The 24,122-nt window shown below is 40.4% G+C and overlaps 1 protein-coding gene and 1 long non-coding RNA gene across 2 annotated transcripts; one reads left to right on the top strand and one right to left on the bottom strand.

The window, feature by feature from the left end:
• LOC133478558 (disintegrin and metalloproteinase domain-containing protein 10-like) lies at positions 1-22,992 on the top strand. Its single transcript, XM_061774739.1, has 16 exons — positions 1-184; positions 3,141-3,291; positions 7,726-7,844; positions 9,800-9,958; positions 10,434-10,534; positions 11,480-11,629; positions 12,950-13,042; positions 13,162-13,345; positions 13,763-13,926; positions 14,048-14,231; positions 15,582-15,732; positions 15,825-16,008; positions 16,808-16,916; positions 17,029-17,249; positions 18,317-18,443; positions 20,308-22,992. The coding sequence occupies exons 1-16, from the start codon at positions 118-120 to the stop codon at positions 20,493-20,495; spliced, it is 2,352 nt and encodes a 783-aa protein (XP_061630723.1). The 5' UTR covers positions 1-117; the 3' UTR covers positions 20,496-22,992.
• LOC133478561 (uncharacterized) lies at positions 13,240-20,288 on the bottom strand. The gene is made up of 3 exons (XR_009788709.1): positions 20,248-20,288; positions 19,696-19,884; positions 13,240-13,376 (listed from the first exon to the last, which is right to left on the bottom strand). It is a non-coding gene; the product is annotated as an uncharacterized LOC133478561 (long non-coding RNA).
• Positions 22,993-24,122: the final 1,130 nt, after the last annotated feature.

Below are 24,122 nucleotides of genomic sequence, written 5' to 3'. Positions count from 1 at the left end.
GACGTCACCGCGCAGGAGCGAGGGGGCGACGGCGAGTGGAAGCTGCAATAAACACACAGGGCGTCTGCGCCTATCTAACTAGGACAATAAAGTGCAAACAGCATCAATGCTTTAACAATGGATCTATCCGATATGGTTCTCCTGAAACTTGTCCTCTTCGCCTACTTGCTGCACGACACTCTAGGTGAGCAAGGCGTTTTCGTGGAGGAAAACTACGCGGATAAAGGATGTGGATAACGGGCTTGTTGAAAGGCTGCTCGGCTAGCTTCGCGGCTAACGATACGCTTTGGATCAGCGGGGCCTGCTTGTTGTGAAGGGGACTGCACCCTTTTCGCCGTGTTCTCGCCGAAAAACGAGGCACAGTGGAAAGTATTCGACAAATTCGGGCGGCGCGTTGCAATAAACCCACGTTTTTCGTGTATTCCAGCGTGTTGTCACGGCTCTTCTCGCCAGCTTTATGGTGTATTACCGTGCCTATGTCACCGCCGTCCATTGTTGTTAGAAGATGGGAGATGCCGACTGGCTTCAACACTGGACTGTTAGCCTTATGCTAGCCAAGGCTCGCTGCTTGTATTTCGGTGAATACAATCGCCGTCAAAGTCATTCTACACTTTTTTTGTTTTTGTTTTTTTTAACCAGTCACGTTACATTTTAATAATTCATACGTACGTGTAATGTTTATCTTTTTTCTCATCACTACTCAGTAGTAGTACATGTATATTATTCTTTAGTTAACGCGGTAAGGCTACATTAATCAACTCTAGGGCGATGTACTATTTAAAACGGTGTTTGTTTTTCCATGTTTAAGTTTTCCAATGTACTGTTGTTGTGTGTGTGTGATTATTTCTTAAAACGCTTGTGACATACATGCCTGTGCAGCACCGAGGAGTCAACTACATAGTTGACAAATCGTTAGCCTAACAGCATAATTGCACAAGTGATTTTGAAACGTTTTCGGAAAACAAGAACAAACAGTCCACAGTCCAGTTGCCTCAATTTAACCTTTGCGGATTACCATGACCACAGAAAATCTAAATCATAAAGGAGAAAAAAAAACGATATATTATTTGAAACGGTGTTATTTTACATTATTTTTAACGTTTAAGTGTTGTAACGTACTGGTGTGTGTGTGTGTGAGGGAGAGAGAGAGAGAGAGAGAGAGAGAGATTATGTTGTAAAACACTTGTTTACATGCCTGTGCAGCACTGGGAAGTCAACTGAAAAGTGCTGCACCGTGCTTAAAAGCATAATACTAATAGCATTGTTGCCTAAGTAATTTTTTAAAACGTTTTTCAGTAAACAGCCAGTTACCTCTCTTCACTCTTTGCAGATTACTATGATCTGGATGACTGAGAATCTTACACAGGCACAAAGAAAAACATTTTTTTTAGCAAGCACATTGGTATTTTTTATTGATAACGTGACAGTCAGTTAAAAATAACTTAGCTATTAGGCTAATGATATTTAGCTTGGGGGAAAAAAGTCTGACATTTTTTTAAATTTCAAATTAAAAGCTCAATTTGTGGTGGTTGTGAAATTTTAGACAGAAGTTCAAAATGATGTACTGTTCACATAAGTGGCATGAACGTCTCCTCTTAAAAAATTTGAATATTCCAGAATAGTCACAGCTTTTACTTCTCATACTCAATGAAAAATTTAATGTTAACACCTAAATTTTTCATAATGCACATGAGCGGTGAACTCGCTGAAGCTCAGTCTACTATCATCCGTTACATTGTTACTCTGGATGATGGAACTTCTGCCTCTCAGGCGTAATTACAGAGAATCACATAGTGCTTTTACTGAAAATAAACACTGGTTTAGAGTTGTTGCCATAATATGACCCTGCAAATACAACGCAGTGCTTTGCAAAGGGTTGCATTGCTGTCATTTTGTGCAGCACAATTCCAAGAATTGTATTGTTGTTTTGTTTCGTGCAAATGGAATTCAGGCCGTTTTAGAAGTGTGGAGAAGTCGGAGAAATGGGTGGAGGTGCTCAAGCTACATTCTCCTTCATGCCCACCACCCACTCTTCATGTGGAGAAATAATTATACTGTGACGGGTGTTGTTAAGCACAACCATGAAGACAGTTCATTTTTACTGCAATACATGTCACTTTTTTTTTTATTTACTTATTTTTTTAAGCACACCACACTGGGTCATTTTCCTGTATTTTTAACCTTCCTTGTCATCTGTCTTCCCACAGATAAGACATGGCTACATGATTAAGACATGTGTCACTTATAAACATAGCTGCGATTGTGCTTAAATTTGAGCATTCATCCTGCAAATTTAAATAAATCTTGATGAGGCTTACAAACCATGTTTTCCTACCTAAAGTGTGTGTAATAAGTAGTTAAATGATACTAAAATAAATTATTTTTTTTGTCTACAACAAGTTATTTGATACGAGTAATTTGATCTTGTATATCCTATTTTCACAATGATATTAAACATTTTGCATGTGTCCCTGAAAGTTCTCTTTTATGGCGTATCTGCCCCTTTAGGAAACCCTCTGATGCGTTTAGTGACATCAATACTAGCATTTTCTTTCCTCAATGCAGACTGAATCAGTGGTAGCTGCACAGTAAATATTTACTTAGGATTCTTAAGTTTCCTCACACTGGATGTTGTGAAGCGTATCATGTCCACAATGTCATCGTAAAATATCAATTGATAAAAGCCTTTCAGAAATGAGAAATATATTAGTAATACAGTAGAAAGCTTGCTTACTGAATCATGTTTCCAAGGTCCACCATGTGCTCATTACATGCTAACCTTAGCCAAAAAAATTTCACCCGGTCATTGTCCACCCTGTCAGCAAGCTGTTTGCATGTTCATTGTCTGCTTGCAGTTAAAAAAATAAATAAAAAAAAAATAAAAAAATATATATATATAGAGGGTGGGAGCTTGATCAACATGCATTACTAACAGCATAATATCTACTTAGTACAATGAATAGAAATTTAAAAGGAAAATCTTAAGGTTTCTATGGTAAAATGGGAACGTATCAATGGCACCTTATGGTGGTCCATTAACCCATACACTTGAGATTATTACTGTCTGAAAAGATTTTACCATGTTAGCCTCTACTTATAGAACCTTTATACTTTTTCTCTTCCTGTTTCCGTCCACACAGGACACTATCGGAATCCCCTTAACAAGTACATCCGGCACTATGAAGGCGTTTCCTACGATACAGAGCTGGTACATGGCAAACATCAGAGAGCCAAAAGAGCACTCTCCCACCAAGACCAGTTTCTTCATTTAGATTTCCACGCCCATGGAAGGTTGGTCGATTTTCTAATTTCTTACAGATGTCGTGTGTTGTATTATTGTTATTTATTTATTCATTGTTTATTCCTGCTTATCTGTATCCTTTCACTCTTTGGCAAAAATCTATGCCTACATTGTATATATTTGATGGGAAGTACCAGTAGACTCTCGAAAATGTAAGGGAAACCTATTTGTCATTCCGGCAAAAGTCGGTACCACAAGGTACTATTTACAATCGTCATGTCAACTACTGCCAGTCGCTCATTGACTGACAAATTAGTCATCCCTGTATCATTGGAACTTTTGAGTACACATGGCTAGAAATGACAAAAATAATATCATAATGTTACCCTGTTTCTGTGCCTTAGTATTATACTCCCCAGTCTCCACTTTGCTGCAGTAGTCTGAAAGAGTTGTTGTTTGTTAGTGTGTCTCATTGCTAATATACTTTCTGTGACTAGTATTGAGGCAATAATATTTAGTAGTGGAGAACTAATTCCATCAAACTGAGGCAAGTAGAACCGAGGTGCTATTTGAAAGGGGGTAAAATATGCGCTCGTGCTTAGGGACTACGAGGAGTATACAAGATGACATCAGAGCAAACTGATTGGATGCTAATTAAGTCGGTGACAAGTCATAACATCATCACCTTTATGGGTGCTAATTAAGTCTGTGACAAGTCATAACATCATCACCTTGACTCTTTCCTCAGAAAAGTAAAGTGTTTGTTTGGGCTCAGCTCCATGCTTTGCTCTTTAAATGAATAAAAAGCTATTGGACAATACTGCGGCTGTCATCTGCAGTTAAAAGGACTAATAATAGCATTAGCATGCATTCATTAATTATATTATACCGCTGTCTGTCAAAGCTGAGCTTTTGAAATATTTTTTTAAAGGCAGTTATTTTGATACAAGCCTTGTATTAGCTCTCATTAGATTTTCCAAGTGTTTCTGATGCTGAGCTAATCAAGGGAATTGGCTGCTGTTTCACTAGCTACACATTTTTGTTTATATAGTAACCCTTGATGGATCAAATATGTGATGGTGAAACTGCAATTTTTATTTTTGTTTTTATGGGTGAACATAGCAGTTTTGGTTTGGTTCTCAAAGGAGCACCCGAGGTTGTTGCTTAGTGCAATTTTTTTTCCGACCCCCCCCTGACTTCACTTGATGAACTTAATGACTTACAGAGTTACATTATGGGATCGTTCTATCTGCTGATTTGGCAGTTCTCTAGGGCATAGGTCCCCATTCTTTTCTGCAACATAAACCAGTTTCACGTCAAGGCATATTTTGACAGACCGTCGTAGCCGCTGTGCAGCGAGACCGAGACACCCACAAAGCCCGTGCCTCATCGGCGGCCCCTCCCCTCGAGGCCACCGTTAGCTGGGAAGTGTTCAGTTCACAAAACAGTTATTTAAAGGTTTATAATTACTGTAACATCTATGCTGATTTCTGTCAGCCCGTCGAATGTGTTTTACATTATAAATGAGCATTAAGCTATTGGACTTAGATGATATTATATGGTTTGGTTGAACATTTAGGGGTTTGAATATACCGTGTTTACAGTAAACATCAACAGGTGGTGACAAAGAGCTTAAAGCTTTGCCTCTTATTTGGAGAACGGAGTCTTTTTGTTTCCTCAAACTGATGTCATATAATTGTCTCCCATTTCTTCACATCGAGGGAGTGAGATCAGGTGCTAAGAAATACTTTAAAAAGTTTTTTTTTTTTAAATAAGGTAAAATTTGTTTAAAGCATGTATGAAAGGTGAAACAATTTTCACTATACTAGAGGTACGCGGTCTTTTATTTTGTAGATTGTTTTTTTTTCACCATTTTCCACTAAGCTTTTTAGAGAGGTGTAATAACTGAAGGTATACTATGTACAAATGAGAAAACCAGTTCTGCATTCTGCGGCTTGATCATTTCCTATTTGAATGTGATGTATTTTCCATTGAGGGAAACTAATGAGTACAGGTATGTGCCAAAAAAAATTATATTGAGGAAAAGTCCATTTATTTCAATAATTTGTTTCAAAAGTATTTCACAAAATTATAATATTTCATGTGACCAACAAAAAAAGGATCTTAAAAACAGAAATGTTGGCCTTCTGAAAAGTGTATTAAAGTAATATGCCCCCAGTACTTTGTTGGGCCCCTTTTTGCATTAATTACAGCATCAAGGCGGCGTGGCATGGACGTGATCAGCCTTTGGAACATTTCAGGTGTTAAGGCCTCTTTATACTCCCGCGGTCACGCGGCCAACAATGCCCGCATTGCATCACGTGACTGACGAATTGCCCCGCACGGCCCCTCTGCGTAGCTTGATGCGCACACGGCAAAAATTGTTGCTGCGTGACGAACGCCGCGGACATCATCTCTCGTGATTGGTCCGTTTAAGTCACATGCTGTGATGACGTATTCAGCGTGCCCCTTGCTTCTACATACCATCTACGCCGCCGCCTTTTCAATCGATTTTGCAGCATAACTAAATGTATCATCTGGTCATCTAGGTCCATTTGTTCTAGGAGACACTGTTCCGCGGTTGCCATTGTTGTTGCTTTGTTCCTTGGTACTGAAAGGAAAGTAAAAACGGCTACCGGAAATGGCCCAAAAAAGGCAGAGGAAACTCCACTCTGTGGTGTCCTAGCCAATACCAGCCGTAGCGACACCCCCGACTCATTTTCAAAAGTGCGCGCGTGGGTTGCGCTCGAGTATAAAGGGAAACTACGTGCGGGACAGCCGCAGTGACGTCAGCGCGGTCACCGACCGCGCGATTATAAAGGAGCCTTTACTGTAGCCCAAGTTGCTTTGATATTGGGCTTCAGATCGTATGCATTTCGGGGTTTCTGTTCCCTCCTCCTCCTCCTCTTGACAATACCCCATACATTTTCAATGGGGTTCAAGTCAGGAGAGTTTGCTGGCCAGTCACGGACTGTTATTTCATGGCTATAAAACCAAGCATTTCTTTCTCCTTATGGAGGGTGTCAATGATGGTTTTCTGCACAACCGTCAAGTCAGCAGTCTTCCCCATGATTCGGAAGCCCACTAAGCCAGACTGAGACCATTTAAAGGCTGAGGAAAACCTGAGGAAAGGTGTTTCGCCTTAATTAGCTGACAAGATTGGGACACAGGGAGCCTACAATGTTGAACTTTGTCATGATATTCTAATTTTGTGGGGGAAAAAAAAATTCTGCCAGAACCATCAAAATTTAAACAAATAAAGGCTTGAAATATTTATATATATTGTGTCTGGTGAACTAAGACAACATACAAGTTTCACTTTATGCATCAAATTGAAATTGACTTTCCCTCGATATTCTAATAATCCATCCTGTATAATCAATTCAAATAAAAATCCGCCTTATAAAGGAAATCTATCACCCCACTGCTGCCAATGGCCCCTGTCCTTGTCAAGTCCATCAAACAGACTTTTTACTGTCAGACACGAAAAACAGAGGCTCTCGTACTAGGCTGGTCTTTGTGAGATAGATGTGGTAGGTTAATTGACAACTCTAAATTGCCCGTGTGAATGAGTGCGAATGGTCGTTTGTTTATATGTACCCTGCGATTGGCTGGCAACCAGTTCAGGGTGTAGCCCGCCTCCTACCCGATGATAGCTGGGATAGGCTCCAGCACGCCCGCGACCCTCGTGAGGAGAAGCGACTCAGAAAATGGATGGATGGATGGATGGATGAGTATAATGCATTGTACACCGAGAATGTTTGTTGACTCGTCCCTGGGGAAAAAAGCCTTTATGTTACACCAAATATGTTGATGTTTAATTCTTACTTTGGTATGTTGAGGAGGTGGTGTGTTTTGTACGAACATGTCCACACTCTCCAGGACCATCTGGCTTAGAGAGCTCTGCAATGACTGTTTTATCATCCTGCGTGGAGCAGAAACTGCTGTTGCTAACCTCACACACTGCTTAATAGGCGGGAGAATGATAAGAGCTGTACAGAACACGGAAGGAAGACGCCTGTTTCCTTGAAAAGCAAAGATGTGTCAGCTTCTTTTCCTGTTTGAATTCTGCTTGACAATGCCAGGCACACAATTCTCCCTCTAAACATTCACTTGTCTGCACGACGTCCACATCCAGTGGAAAGGTTTAAAGATGCACGGAATCTTCAGTTTATTATTACATACTGGTTTGTATATATTAGAGGACTGCTGCTTGATTTAAAAATGATAACGGAACAGGTAATTAATCATTCTTTCATGCTGTCAAATTAGAACAAAGCTTGAGATGCTTTACATTGCTTCATGGGGGTAATTAGCAAACATGCTTTCAAAACCTTTCTTTTTCTTAACCTGGGTGTTAATTCGTCTTCTTAACACCAGCTAGTAATGAGTGCTTGTGAATGTCCAAAGAGAGCCAATGTTAGATCATTGCAAAAAAATATATACTCAAGAAGTTATTTTGTGTTACCTCTTTGTTATTTCAGGCATTTTAATTTACGCTTGAAGAGAGATACAACCCTGTTCGCTCCAGACTTGAAAGTGGACGTTTCAGGAGAAGAGTCGACATACGATACCTCTCACATCTACACTGGAGAAATATATGGTGAGAAAAGTATTCCTTAAGTCAATGTGCTGGAAACAGATCAAGCACATTCAACAGCCTGACCACCCCATGGAAAATATAATGATATCCAATACAGGAGTTGAATCAAATATTCTCCCTATACAAAGGGAATATTGTTCAGTTTTATTGCAACTGTCAGATGGGTAGTCATGTTCATTCGTGTGGATGTAGTTTGCAGAGATGTAGAACAGTACTGCATCATACATAGATTTGTTTCTAATATATTGACTTTCTCTTGTTACTAATGTAGGCAACCAAACTTAAAGACACAGCTCATCTATAATACAGTACAGTACCAGTACAGTTCTGACAGCATCAACCAAAATTTGAGCCTTATTACCTTAAAAAAGGAAGACTATTTGATACAGTTCTTGTATTGGATACCATTGCATTGTGCAACTGATCATGTTGATGTTGTGGTTGGGCTGCGTACTGTATATTTTACGATAAAAGATAAGTAAACCACTACGGGCAGGGGCGATTTAATTGATTAATCTGAGTTTTGGGTCAGGCCTTATAATTGTTGTTGTTTTTTTTCTCCAAAAATGGAAACAATTATTCCGTAGTTCAAAGCATGTCCTAGCTAACGCACACTATTTACACTCACGCCATGGCAGTGAAGAGAGAAGTAGTAGGCACATTTTTGACAGTCATTACAAATTGGTTTGGGTTTACAAACAATGAGTAGAAAACAGTTTGCTGCAAAAAGTATGACAAAAGGCTGTTGCAACCAAAGTGAGTAGCGTAAGCAGATTATTGCAACATTTGAAATGCATAAATACAGCAGCAGATGTTGATCAGTATTTGACTCGGGGAAAAAAATGGAAGGAAGCGTGAATACGCCCACTAAGAAACAGACATAAGCAGAAACATTTTCATTGTTTTCCGTGTAGTGTGACATATCAATGACAACTCTCCTGACAGCGTACCTTGACGTCGACCAATAGAATTGCGTATTGTGACCGGCGCATCGCCTCCCATGCTTGCCGTTGTCAACATTGCGCGCTGTCACCATTTATTCATGCACACAAGCCAATGTTTACCGAAGCTTTAGAGCATGACTCAACGGAACGCCAACATGGTTACGTACAACCGTTAGTGCTAGGACTAGCTTTCTAGGCTAGATAACGTTTTGTTGCCTGGTTGAGCGCCGTATCGTATTAAAAGTACGTGAACATACCTCAAGCAATCATTGCAGGCAGTTCTCTCCCGAGCACCAGTGACGGACACCACACGTTTTTCCTCATTTGGTCCCCCCACGCTCACTCACACACACAGAAACAATACATTGACGAGACGCATTGTTGTTGTCGTCGCCATGGTAACGAATGTATCCGGTCCTGTTGACTGGAGACACGTTTTCTGGTTCAGGCTCTCCGACAGAGTTTGATTTGACAAGATAAAGTCCAGTGATCGTAAAAGACGGGATACGGTGCGATCGGAATAAATGTCGTGTAGTGTTGCCACTGTCTGCCAGAGATACGGCAAGATTTGATGGCAGTAGTCTGACAATCGGGAAAGACCAAATTTGTCCTGTAGTCTGATCCAGTCATAAAAATTGGCACCCGTTTTTACTTGTTTTAAATAATGTCATTTTCTGTTTCTTTTTATCGAAGGGGGAAAACACTTTTATAATCATAATTCAGGTGTTTTGGAGAAAAGAAATCGTTTAAGGCCACATGGCCCAGCCCTAATGGCTACTGGTCTCCCATTGGTCAAGCAGGCTTGTCATTACGTCGCCATTTTAACATCTGAGCTACTTGCTCGAAATGACAAAAATAAACAGATACTCAATAGCTGCTCTTGTTGCTGTGCCTCAGCTCAGGATTGTACAGTTGTATACACCACAGTTTCCATTTAGCTGCAGTAACCTGTTTTCTTGCTGCCCTCAGTCGCTCAAATAAAATGTCTTTGTCTGTAATTTGTCTCCCCAGGTGAGAAAGGTACACTGGCACACGGCTCCATCGTGAATGGTAAATTTGAGGGTTTCATTCAGAGTTTCCACGGCAATTATTATGTGGAGCCCACTGAGCGATACCTGGAGGGCAAAGACGTGCCATTCCACTCTGTCATGTACCACGAGGACGACATACGTGAGTCCTTGACAGCTGCACGCTCACAATTCCTTAAACAGGACAGGCAGTAGGCAGTAGTATGTAATTTACATGTGGATACATGTGGTCCGAAAGTGTAAGGTTACTCTCGCTGAGCTGATGTAGGCAGATTGAAACACCCCTGAAGAGCAAAGCTACCCAGGGTGCTCATTAACTGAGTAACATGATCTTTCTCTCAGGGTACTGCCTCATTAAAGCTGTCTCTACAGCATTGCTAGGGATAATGAACAGCACTCGCATTTAATTTCTAATCACCTTTTACATATAGACTGTGTTAACTATGAGAGGAATCAGTAAAGAAAGTAAGCCTGCAGAGCAACTGAGGCTCAGGTGGTGTGTAAGGATACCAATTAGCTGATCATGAATAGCATCACAAACAGAGTGACTCAGGGGGTTAAGTAGCTAACATTGTCTCCATAATCCTGACAGTGTTGTGTCGGCCTCTTTCACTTAGACTATCCTCATAAGTATGGCCCGGAGGGAGGCTGTGCTGATCGCTCCGTGTTTGAGAAGATGAAGCGGTACCAAGCCTCTGCTGTAGAAGAGCCGTCCAAGGTGAACTTCACCACACACTTGCAGTGCAAGTGTTCTGCCAAAAGAAAATTGATAAACCTGAGATGTTTATCCCCTTTGCAGGAGCTATGGAAATTTACAGCACCCAGGCACAACATTATGAAAACACGATCTAATGAGAGCCAATATAAGAAATCTATCAAATATTCTGCCTTACAAAAATAATGCTCAGCTTTGATTCACTCTGACAGAGTTGTGTTAATTTGGTACAGTGGGACCGTTTTTACAAGTTTAATTTGTTGCGTGACAATGCCCTTAACTGAAAACACGGAAATAATCTTTCCATATTGAAATGAATGGAAAAGTTATTTGTCCCAGCTGTTTGACCCAGTTCTGTATCCGCGTTGTACATATTTAGCCCAGACCGCCCCCTTTCCTCTCATTGGTAGAAGACCCACTTGTGAGAGCGCACGTGTTTGTTATGTTTACAGCGCTGGCTCGGGAGCGGAAATGGAAGGTGAAGATCTTCTCTAGTGACGTAGATAAGCTCGAGAAATTCAAATGACCTGATTTCAGGTGGACTGGTTAGCACATCTGCCTCACAGTTCTGAGGACTGGGGTTCAAATCCCGGCCCCCGCCTGTGTGGAGTTTGCATGTTCTCCCCGTGCCTCCGTTGGGTTCCGTGGGTCACAATTAATTACAGTATCTTCATCCATCCATCCATTTTCCGTACCGCTTATATATACACCTCTATGTATGTTTAATTTGTTTTTGTTGTTTGAATAAAATGTAAAATGTATTTATTTCTTCCTTTCATGCACCATATACTGTAGCACCAATGTATATTGTATGAAGGTTCTATACCTTTAAAACCAGAGGCCAGAAATATCCGACATGATTTATCCAACTGCTGTTCGTTTGTAAATGCCCTTACACTATGCTGTGTTTAATTCAACTGCTGTCTATTTCCTTTTCCGTCACACCAGGCGCAACTCGGTCAGTCAGTTCTTAATGAATCTGTGATGCTAAGAAAGAAGAGGATGGCGCAAGCTGAGAAAAACACGTGCCAGCTCTTCATCCAAACAGATCACCTCTTCTTCAAGTATTACAAGACAAGAGAGGCTGTCATTGCTCAGGTGAGAGGCACATAAACAGATAAGCTCGAGTGGGAGCAAGGATGCGATTGCTACCCATAACGCACTGCTGATTGTGTGACAAGCCATGACTCAACGACAGTTGCTCTTCGCACGTTCTGCACCCTAATTAACATATCAAGCCGTCGTTTAAGTTTTTCATCACACTTCATAGAAATGGCAAGAATATGTCTCTATTCATTATCCATCCATCCATCCATCCATTTTCTGAGCCTCACTAGGGTTGCAGACGTGCTCGCCTATCCAAGTTGACTTTGGGCGAGAGGCGGTGTAGCCTGAACTGGTCGGCAGCCAATCGCAGGGCACATCTAAACAAACAACTATTCGCACGCACATTCACATCCACGGGCAATTTAGAGTCCTCAATTAACCTACCATCCGTGATGCCGTTACTTTGTAACGCGATACTCCAAAAATCTGTTACTTTTCCCTGGAAAGTAATTAGACTACAGTTATTTCTTCAATCCAACAATAGTTACTTTTGCATCATCAATGTCTCTGACAAAACAGCAATTTGTAGCTGGTGATTCAAACAAAGAGCAGTCCAAATGTGCAAAAGCATTTTACCAAGACCGCCCTTTTCTCCAACAAGTAGAAGAAAGCGATTGGGAAGTGATTATTGATTCTATAATGCACAGTGACGGTGCAGTACCATAAAGGTGCAAAGAAATGCATGATTTCACTGTCGCCACACTGTTTTTTTTTATTTTCCTTTGTAAAAAGTCTATTTGATTGTTGTTACGTTTTTATTTACACATTAAGAATACAGTTTTACTAGCGTGTTAAACGTGCAATCATTGTGAGTTAATTATTCATATCGAGTGCGCGATCATCAATCGGTCAGGGAGGGTAAGGACTGACCCACTAAAGGACTTACAATACTTAGCTTAAGTAATATTTACAAGGAAAAGTGAGAACTCTCAACTTTGTCTGTGAGCTGGTTGAACGCGCGCTGCACGGCTGATGTCACGTAGTAAGAAAAAAAGAATGAATGTTCCTGAGAGGTGGGTTGGCATCTCTGCATTTATTGCCATTCAGTACATGTATCTATTTGAGTCTCCAGTCAAAGACTATATGTCCTTGATCTACAATGGGGAAAATAAACAGTCAGTTGTCCTTTTGAAGGGGCGGGAGAAACTCTCGAAAATTCTGGAGTCATGTACTCCTGAAAGCATCAGAATAAGTCATCATCTTGGTGTCCAAAGAAGAAAAATAGAATATCTCCCAGCAATTCAATATACAATGCAATTAATATATTTTTTTCTGATTATGTGTTTGTATGTTGTTATCATATCATTTCAGATCTCCAGTCACGTCAAGGCTATTAATGCCATCTATCAGGGCACAGACTTCTTAGGGATTCGCAACATCAGTTTCATGGTGAAAAGAATCAGGGTGAGTCTTCTGTTGGTCATCGTCTTTTTTTTTTTTTTTTTTTTGTTGCCCTATTTTGTTTATGTTGAAAATACTCGTCATAGTGTTTGATGTAAACAAGCCCTCTTCCTCCCACACAGATAAACACCACCAATGATGAGAAGGACAAGTCCAACCCGTTTCGCTTTGGGAACATCGGAGTGGAGAAGTTCCTGGAGCTGAACTCCGAGCAGAACCACGATGACTACTGTTTGGCTTACGTTTTCACTGACAGAGACTTTGATGATGGCGTCTTGGGTTTGGCCTGGGTCGGAGCCCCCTCAGGTACTGCAGGACCGTAGTCACTCATCAGCAGCTGTAAACAATTGGCTGTGGTTTTAAGTCAACTAAACAAATTGAAAGGCAATTGTCATTGTCAAATCGGTGCATCTATTTTTTAATTGGGTTTCGTGGTAAAAAATGTATGACTCATAAAACAGTGTGAGCTCACTGCCCAATGATCAGTGTATCATTGCAGTTAAAACGAAACAACAACAAAAAAAACATTTCAGTGGAGCTTGAGACCGCAACAGACTCAGGTTCTTATGGGAATCAGAGTCAAACATAAAAAATGTTCAGGAGTGTTTTTTCTCACAAAACATTGACATTATTTTGAATCTTTATCTTTTTTTTCTTATCTTAGGACATTACATGCCTGCTTTGGAGGGTGGCTTATCTAATAGATGTGCTTATCATTGTCAGGGAGTTCTGGAGGGATCTGTGAAAAAAGCAAGTTGTACTCCGATGGGAAGAAAAAGTCTCTCAACACAGGGATTATCACTGTCCAGAACTATGCCTCTCACGTACCTCCCAAAGTCTCCCATATCACCTTTGCACATGAAGTAGGGCACAACTTTGGCTCCCCGGTGAGTAACTCATGTACTATATTCACTCACAGAAAGAAAGATGAAATGGAGCGTGGCAACTTTTCTCTCTTCATTATCTTTTTACCTTACTTTTAATTTTTTTCTTCTTCTTCACACACAGCATGACTCTGGTTCTGAGTGCACACCAGGTGAATCCAAGAGCCAAGATAAAAAGGAGAAGGGCAATTACATCATGTATGCGAGAGCTACATCGGGAGACAAGCTGAACAACAACAAGTTCTCCATCTGTAGTGTGCGCAACATCAGCCAAGTGCTGGAGAAAAAGAGGAGCAACTGTTTTGTTGGTATGTATCACCTTTGTGACTAGAAAAACACATACCGTAATTTCTCGTGTATAATGCGCATTTTTTTTACCCCCAAAAATTGTCAAAAGTCAATAGTGCGCATTATACATAGGTATAGAAGAAAATAAAAAAAGACTTTCACATTTTATCAATGTATGGCGCCATCTAAAGGTTATGAAAAAGCTGTACACTATCATTTCACTATGGCAGCGAGGTTATGAAATAGTTCTACACTTTCATTCTAGTATGCCACCTAGAGGTTATGAAAAAGGTGTAGACTACACTTTCATTCCAATATGACAGTGGTACATATGTACAATTGTGCTCATAAGTTTACACACCCAGGGAGAATTTGTGAAATATTGTTTTGTTTTTGTTTTTTAGTACGACTGATGACTAAACAACAACCATCATTAATTTATTTATGGTTATGTTTTGTTTATTGATAATGCAGTTCTGCAATGCTTGATAGTTTAATTTGAATCCCATTAAAATAGAATTAAATGTGTTTCGCCTGGTCCTTCAGGTTTTCTTACAAGAATTGTACACATCTTACAAATCCGGCCTGGGTAATCAAACATATGAGCACAACTGTGTGTTTTTTCATTTACGAAATAAAATTAGGGCTGTGAATTTCAAAATAAGAGCAAGTAAATAAAAATAAAGTATTGTGTGTTCAAATAAGGTGTTTAACTTCTGAAAAAATATTTTATAAAAACTAACAAAATACAAATAAAATACTTCATGCTTTGATCATATGCAAAATCATGCATTGTAAAAATGCATTATACATAGGTAGAAGGGTTTTCCAGAAATTTTAGGTCAACTTTGGGGGTGCGCGTTATACATGGGTGCACATAATACAGGAGAAATTATGGTACTAACATACTAACTAGGTTTTACACGATGAGGATTTTTGGGGCCAATCACCGATCAGCTGATGTCATGTTGTTAGAAGCAAACTTCCATCCATCCATTTTCTGAGCCGCTTCTCCTCATTAGGGCGTGCTGGAGCCTATCCCAGCTATCATCGGGCAGGAGGCGGGGTACACCCTGAACTGGTTGCCAGCCAATCGCAGGGCACATACAAACAACCACTCGCACTCACATTCACACCTACGGCAGTTTAGAGTCGTCAATTAACCTACCATGCATGTTTTTGGGATGTGGGAGGAAAACGGAATGCCTGGAGAAAACCCACCCAGGCACGGGGAGAACATGCAAACTCCACACAGGCGGGCCGGGGATTGAACCCCGGTCCTCAGAACTGTGAGGCAGACGCTCTGACCAGTCGTCCACCGTGCCGCCGAAACAAACTTCATTTTTGTATTTTTTTCCCCCACCAACCAGAGTCTGGTCAGCCCATCTGTGGAAATGGCCTTGTGGAGCCAGGAGAAGAGTGTGATTGTGGCTACAGTGATCAGTGCAGGGACCAGTGCTGCTATGATGCCAACCAGGCTGATAACAAGAAGTGCAAATTAAAGTCCAACAAAGTCTGCAGGTAGATTGCAATATGTTCCCATTTCTAATTTCTAATTTTCACACCATCTTTTGAGATCTATTTGACCAAACTTCTTATGCTTTTGTCCTCAGTCCCAGCCAGGGTCCCTGTTGTACCCCTGAGTGTAGCTACAAGGGGCGCAATGAGAAGTGCAGGGACGAGTCGGAGTGCGCTCATCATGGCATGTGTAATGGAGTGAGCCCCCAGTGCCCGTCATCTGAGCCCAAGGCCAACTTCACCGCTTGTCATGGCGAGACTCAAGTCTGTCTGAATGGAGTGAGTGATCAGCAAATTTTCCGAGCAACTGGTCTCAAACTCATTCGCTGCCAGCCGATTTCAAAGTAGAGTTCCCCATATCATTGTTTTTAGAGCATATTGACTGATCTTTCAAGACCCACAGAATATTGTTCTGTGACAATATGAGCACCGGACCTACCAAAAGAAAGCGTAGATCCTTTTAATGGAAAAATAATTTATTTACAGATTTATGAAGAAACATGCTTGACAGTTTAATTTGAATCCCATTAAAATAAAATTCAATGTGTTTTGCCTGGCCTTTCATGTTTTCTTTAAAGAATTGTACCCATCTTACAAATTCTGGCTGGGTAATCAAACATGAGCACAACTGTGTGTTTTCTCCTTTACTAAATAAAAGTAGGGCTGTGAAATTCACAATAAGAGTATTACGTGTTTAAATAAAGTGCTTAACTACAGAATAATTCTTTGAAAAAATACAGATAATACTTAATGTTTCGATCATATGGGTAGAAGCAAAATCATGCATTGTAAAAATGCATTACACATATGTAGAAGTGTTTTCTGGAATTTTTAGGTTTACTTTGGGGGGTATGTATTATACATGGGTGTGCATTATACAGGAGAAATTACGGTACTCGACAAACATATATGTCGATGGCCGTAAACTGATGGATTCCAGTTGACAAATATTTTCAAATAACTTCTTACCCCTTCTCTGCGTTGGACAGTAGTCCACGGCAGTGAATGGGTTAAAAAGAAGTCAACGTGATTCAGGCCATTGTTACGTAGCTGGCGTTCTCCTGCTCCTCGCCCACAGGGTTGCTCTGGCTCTATTTGTGAGAAGTATGGACTTGAGGCGTGCACATGCGCCAGCCAAGAAGAAAAGGATGAGACGGAGCTTTGTCACGTATGCTGCATGGAGAAGAGTGAGTCATGTACTTTATATGTGCTTGGGGGGGGGGGGGGGGGCTCTCATTTCCAATGCGCACGCTTCATATCTCTCCATATCTCTTCACTCACTCGGCTTCATCTCTCCAGTGAATCCCAACACGTGCAGCAGTACCGGGTCAGAGCGTCTGGCTCGTTTCTTCAATAAGAAGGTGACCACCTTGCCGGCTGGCTCACCCTGCAATGACTTCAAAGGTTACTGCGACGTGTTCATGAAGTGTCGTCTGGTGGATGCGGACGGCCCTCTCGCTCGACTCAAGAAGGCCATTTTCAACCCAGAGCTCTATGAGAACATTGCTGAGTGGATTGTGGTACGTACAACCTACTGCCGTCTGATACATACGGTCAAAAAATCTGACCTGCCGACAGATCGTAGCTGATTTCTTTACCCAATTATCTTTTCGAAAAGTTTCACTCGTTTACCACGATGCATTAATGATTATTATACAATGCATACTTCCCATTTTAAACGATGCACATTTTGCACATTTCCCATTTTGCTTTCCTTTTCGAAATGTTTGTGCCATGTCCAAATACGCTATTTAATTCTTATATTTTTATTGAATTTCCTGGAAAATGTATACTGTAAGCTACTCTCTTGTTTGACTATTGAGCATATTCTAACACACACAATGACTTGTTTGCTTGTCAATTTCAATCTTCATCCTGGAAAAAAGTATGTATGAACATAAAACTAAAAGTAGACTTAGATTTGATACATGTAATTAAAAATGTAAATCATTTGCACGAAAACTAGCTACGTTATTAGTAGGGCCCGACTGATATGGAGGCCAATCCTGATTCTGATATTTAGTTGGAAATAAATTCCATTAACCTATTAAAAAAATATAGAAGGAATAAATAAAATAACTTATTTTTGGGTGCCTTAAAACTTATAACAACAAAGATATGAATTACAGGCAGAACAGACTGTTTTATTTGTCCTTTAGTATTTGTTTAACTCTACAACAGAGAGGAATTTCCAAGTACATTTACTGTACATTTATGTTCGTCTCCAGATTTAGGCCATAAATGTATGCAACATGATTAGTGAAGTTACTGGCAAAACATTATTTTTATACATGAGAGGCCCTTTAACACATTTCTTCTACTCCCATTATTTTCCTTGCCATGAAATGTTGACTCTAAGAACCAAAATAAATACCCGAGACACCTATTCTCAGATGTCAAATCGTCATCTTTGACAGAGTTGCATTTTACATATATGATGTACACAGAGAGAGTTAAACGGGAACGGGAGCCATATTGTTTCATTGTTGACTTCACAAGGTCATTATTATTAAACGCTTTCAAATGTAAATGTACAATTTTGGTTTTGTGCACTTTGAAGGATTTGTGTGCGCTCGATTGTTTGCAGGCCCACTGGTGGGCAGTGCTGCTGATGGGGATCGCTCTCATCATGCTCATGGCCGGCTTCATTAAGATCTGTAGCGTTCATACACCCAGCAGTAACCCCAAGCTTCCTCCGCCGAAACCGCTTCCAGGTGAGTGCGGACTGCTTGATGAGATAAGGTTTTTGTCGTTATACGTGAGGTTCAACCTGCGCCGCTCAGTTGGTGGCATTGCTATATATCAAGCGGAAAGTTGCAGGTCCGATCGCTGGGATGGTGAACAATCGGGGCTATTTACAAAAGGCTGTATTAAAAAGTGAAAACTGTCCTTTTAATGTTTTAACTTATTATATTGATTAGAATCGCTTGAGGAAATTCAACTTTCACTGTTCTGTATATATATATATATATATATATATATATATTGTGTTGCACACTACACACAAAGAACCAACTCAGTCGTCATAGGTCACACGTCATGACTCCTTCTTGTGACTGGCTCCAAGTCAGCTCTTAGATCTTTCAGATCTATCTTTCGACGATTAGTTGAGATAATTTTGGTTTCTGGTATTTAAAACATGTTTACATGAGCATACTAAATTCATTCACTTACATATACTCTCCCAAAACACGCTTAAAGAACTACATGGCAATTTTGCCCATTTGGGAGACACAATCCTGAATTTGCCTGGTTAGTTAGTTGATCAGCTTCCACATTTGTTTGCCTGAGCAATCAAGTTTAGGCCTGTTCTTGCTCCTGCAAACCTTTGTAAATCAGGTCTAAAGAGACTCAAGTTAGCCAGACCACCAACCAATTTTTCCCAATCTCTCCTTTGAAATCAGCGGTGCAGTAAGTAGTGTGCCCTCTGAATGTGATTGAGGAATAGCAGATTTCCAACTTTACTTGGATCAAATCTGGTTGTCGTAGTCAGGATTCAGATTCAGTTTTATTTGCCATAACAAATAACGATGTGATGCTTACTCTCAGTAAAAATATATTTTCCCCAACTATATTTAAGTTCCCTGTTAAAGGGGTAGTTTGCAGTGTTAAAACTACTATGAAGATTTGAATGTAGCCTCACTTCACTAATCCCTTCCCTATGATCAAACTCACAGCTCTCACTATCATGCACAAGCACAATTGTCAAATATGGCCATTAATGATGCCATGTGATTACGAAAGTGCAAAGTTGTGATAAATACTCACAGAGTACACACATTCGGCTGCAGCGAAATAACAGTGCTAGCAATACTAAGCCATTATTAGCACTGTAAACAAGCCAACGTTAGCCGTGACTGCTACATTGGTAGCTTGACTTATTCAAAGGAGTGTTACTATAATAATACATTTCTTTTATTATGCAAATGTGCAATCAATACAAAATAAAAAATGTGCTAAACCTACCCGTCAACAAGAGTAATTCCACATCGGTTATGAATCCTCTCAACTGCCTGAAGTCCCGTCACTCTGCTTCTGTTTGCTATTCTTTGCCCATCCCGCAGTAAATATTCCGCCATAGTTTCAGCAAAGTTCCTGAAGCCCAAAGTAGCGGGTCATCGCAGGGCTGCAGGGGTGTGCTCCCAATGAGTGTGCCTGTGAGTGCATGAGAAATGATTGACACTTCTTCAGTCACGCCTTCCATCTTGGGTTGGTTTTCCTCGGGTGTGATGGTTTCTTAAAAATCAAATTAGAGGTATAGGTTGTGGCCAGGGAGGGCTGATTTTTCTTCTACAGATCATTTTGCTCATTGTCCTACCAACAAAACTACGACAAAAAATGATTTTTTTTTGGGGGGGGGGGGGGGGGGGGGGGGAATTGGAAACTCCCCCTTCAGGAGCCAAACTTCTGTTTGGTCAAGTCCCATAAATTTCTGTTAATTCCCATGTAAAGTTTCCCTCTTTGAAAACTCCCGGAATCTTGCAGTCCTACCTTATCTGGTTGAGTCTCATTGCTTACCAAGTCTTCCTTCCCATATCCCACACAGCTCAACTTGCGTCCCTTTTCCCCCCCCGACAGGCACTTTGAAGAGGCGGCGAGCGCAGCAGCACGCCAGCTCCCAGGTGCAGCATCAGTCCCAACAGGGCGGCCACGGCGGTCAGCGGCAAGCCCAGAGGCAGCCTCAGAGGCAGGCCCAGCAGCAACAACACCAGCGACACCACCGTCAGCCCAGAGAGAACTATCAGATGGGGCAGATGAGACGCTGAGACACCGCCGCCACCCGCCCCCCTCCCCCTCTCCCCGCCACTCCCCTCCAATGCCTTGGCTCCTCCTCGTGCCTACAGTGGGAAACATAAGCGTCACTCCATCCAAAGAAAAGCCAGACATGGTTGTTGGTCACCACCGTATCCTCCATCTTACTGACACGCAAAGAGAAAAATCCAGCAACTCGACTGGCTTCAGCCATTTCCAACGCCGTGCAATCTAGCTTCTTTTTTCCGTCTTCATCTTATTTTTGTTCATTTCAAAGGAGTGCCAAGGAGTTAAAGAATCATCAGTAGCTTGAGTCCACTTTTGCAATGTGTTTTGGTTCTATTGCGATGTCGTCTCGAGTGACATGCTGCCTGTGGCTGCCGGTGAATTGTCGCGTGCTTTTCTTGCGCCGTTCTAGCCACAAATGAGAGAGAGAGAGAGAAAGAGAGAGACACTCGGCGGGGGATTGGCGCTACGTTTGTGATTTCCACATGCCCGAAAACGGCGAAGGACACATGCTCCGGTCTCTTGTGCAGACAGTCTCCTGCATGTGACTGTACATATTTAGTGTATCATAAGTGAAAACGAACTATTTCTTCTACTGTAAATGTGTAATTCTTCACTCTTTTTTTTTTTCTCTCCTTCTTCTTCTTGGTTAGCGCTCTCAGGACTTTTAACACATAAATAAAAGGAGTGATGGTTGCTAGGAGTTCCTTGGATGTTGTCACTGACGATCTGATGCTGTCAGGTCTTCTCTGCGGTCGTCCAATCAGGTGGAGCTCATTCACTTTGGGTTACTTATTTCTCTATTTCTCTACCAAGTCACCATATCCCCTTTTTTCCAAGGTCATCTAGATTTCTTGCTAACGTGTTGCTTGCGTTGTGTAACAAGCTTCACGGGAGAAAGGGAAGGATCGCTCTGCTTGTTATAATTTGTTTTTCTTTTACCAATTTAATAAAATTTTTAGCTCTATGAAGAATGAATAACCACTAACTGAACCTAATGATGAGTGAGGAGAAGGGGAAAGTTGAAAGCTGCTGCGGCTTAGTTTAGAAGTGAGTGTTAGTGACATGCGTGTGGAAATAAGTTTTAAAATGCCTCAGTGTGGATGTATTCAAAAAAAAAAAAGTAGGTTCATCATTCTATTCTTGCTCTGATAGCAAACCTTAAGAACTTTTGTGGGCGTGCAAAGGCATTAATTAAAATGTGACTATTATAATTGACTTTGGTCTATGATATTGGCTCAACACTAAGCTGACAACTGTTAATGTGAAAAGAAAGGAAGGCAGGCTTGTTGAGGCAGGATTTTCACACAGTTTGACTTTGCTACTTCACCTTCACGGACTGACACTTTCCAGCTTGCATCTGTGGTGATTTTTCTTATTTTATTTTTTTGCTCACATCGAAGACGGGAAGCATCTGCAAGCTTCATTTGAAGGATCCGACACACCTCAGGTGTTCTTTCCTGTCACAAAATAACGCTCGATCCTGTCACCTTGACATGATTCAGGCTTTGCTTTGGCGAATAGGCTAATATTTTGGCACTAACAATAAAGCACATCATTTTACATTACATATTTCTTTGGGGTTTTTTTTTTTTTGGGGGGGGGGGGGGGGGTTACTGGTCTGAATTGAGTATATCTTGGCATTTTTACGTTTAAAATGCATGCAGTTCAAATCACAACTAATGTCTTACAACACTGTCCTGAGGGTTGGAATAATCCCATGTTTTGATCCAGATTGAATGAGGAAACGTGTGACAGTTAATGTGACATGGCAGATGAATCAGGCTTGTCATGTCTGCATAAAAAAAGTTTTGTTGTTGTTTTTGTTTTTTTAACTGTCATATTCGTGGGTCCAGAACATGTAAACTTGTACAGTACTTTGAAAATTTGCATTTCATTGAAAACTAACAATTACATTTTGATACATCTTATTTTTTTATTTTATTCCAATTCTAAGATGTTCATATGTGACAAACGTCTTAAGTTATTTATGTTCTCATATGTTCTAGTTCAACTGGAGTTTGCTTATGATACTTGTTTTCTCCTCTGTCATCAATTATATAAAAAAAACAATTGAGTGTGTTGGATTTAATGTGACATTCTCATTTTAGTCTTTGTTATCCTGTGGCATGGTTTGGCTAGAAGAGCAGAAGAATAATGCCTGTAAATTTACTTTTCTTTTCATTTCGTAGTCTTGGTTTAAAAAAAAAAAAAGAAAAAAAAAAAAGGTTTTTAGATAAACACGCACTGCAATGTCCAAATTGATTTTGAATTGTTGTAGGTGATGTAGGCCGAAAGAACACGATTAAAAAGTAATACTACTGTCTGATTTTAATGTTCACTGTGTTTTATACAGTATTGGAAATTTTTGTTCACTTTGAACATTTTTACTAAAAAAAACAAAAAAATTCAATTGTATTGTGCAAAGAGATGTAATTTTTTGGAGTACTTGAAATGCATTAATTAAACGACTCATTCAATAAAATAGACCACTGTTTACTGTCAGTTAGGTGTACTCTCTCTTCAGATGCCTTTCTTTTAGGGGTTCCTTCATTCATGAACTAATAACGTAGGATGCGATAATCCAACCATACAAGCGACAACCACAATAACATTCTTAATGCCTCTGTTTTTGTCAATCAAACACGGCATTTGTGAACAATACCTCCATATCAACAGGGGGCAGTAGGCAGCATTTTACATCCAATGTCATACACCATGTTAAACCATTCCATAATAGGCATATCATTAATAATAAATTAATTAAAAACTTCCATCCATCCATAACTCCAATCCAATCCAATATTGTATTTAACTTCCATCCATCCATAAATTTAATATAGTGTATTTGCATTTAATCTTAAAAAAAACTTTAAAAATTATTTAGGTTCAAAAATGATGTGTTTAACATTACATTTTAATTGAATCAGTTCTTTTATTCCCCCCCCCCCCCCCCCCCCCCCCCCCCCTATATATAAGCGCAGCGTTAATGTTCAAACTGCTTAATGTTGGCTTACAATAATATTAGACATACTTTTTAGGTGGTACTTGGAGAGTTACATTCTTTTTAGGTGTTACTCGTGAAAAGTCTTGAGAACTAATGGGTTATAGAACACATTGTTGATTTTTCTTTTTTTTTTTTTTTTACATAGAAAAGCCTTGGTGTGTTCACTTCTAGCCTCCTTTCCTGAAACTACGCAGGACATGTATTGTAATGATGACGTAATAACCAACCAGGAAAGAAGGCTTAATTTGCACATGCAATGGAATGTGGCCTGTATTGATTTTCAATTTGTACCCTCGAGCTTGTGGCGCTGACATAACCATGCATTCACTCCATCCAGAGGTGGCAAAAGTACTCGTAATCTGTACTTAAGTAGCAGGCCCCTCATTCAGTCATCCAGCGTCATTCTATGGCTGCTTTAAATGGAACCTACACCCATACAGTACATGTCATAGTTATCGAGCAGTCTATATTAACTCAATGTGCAAGGTTAATTGTATTCATTTGTAAGGAAATGTAAGCATGAACGTTTATAGTGTAGCTTGATTGGCTGCGCTAGTATGCCGTTGTCATGACAATCCTGTCCATATCAATACAAGCATTTGGAGCCCATAATGGGCCGGGGAACCAC

Source organism: Phyllopteryx taeniolatus, chromosome 5, assembly GCF_024500385.1.
Source record: "Phyllopteryx taeniolatus isolate TA_2022b chromosome 5, UOR_Ptae_1.2, whole genome shotgun sequence".
In the NCBI taxonomy this organism is placed as follows: domain Eukaryota; kingdom Metazoa; phylum Chordata; class Actinopteri; order Syngnathiformes; family Syngnathidae; genus Phyllopteryx; species Phyllopteryx taeniolatus.
Note: the sequence above shows the minus strand (reverse complement) of the source record. Positions and strands in the feature narration are given on the sequence as shown.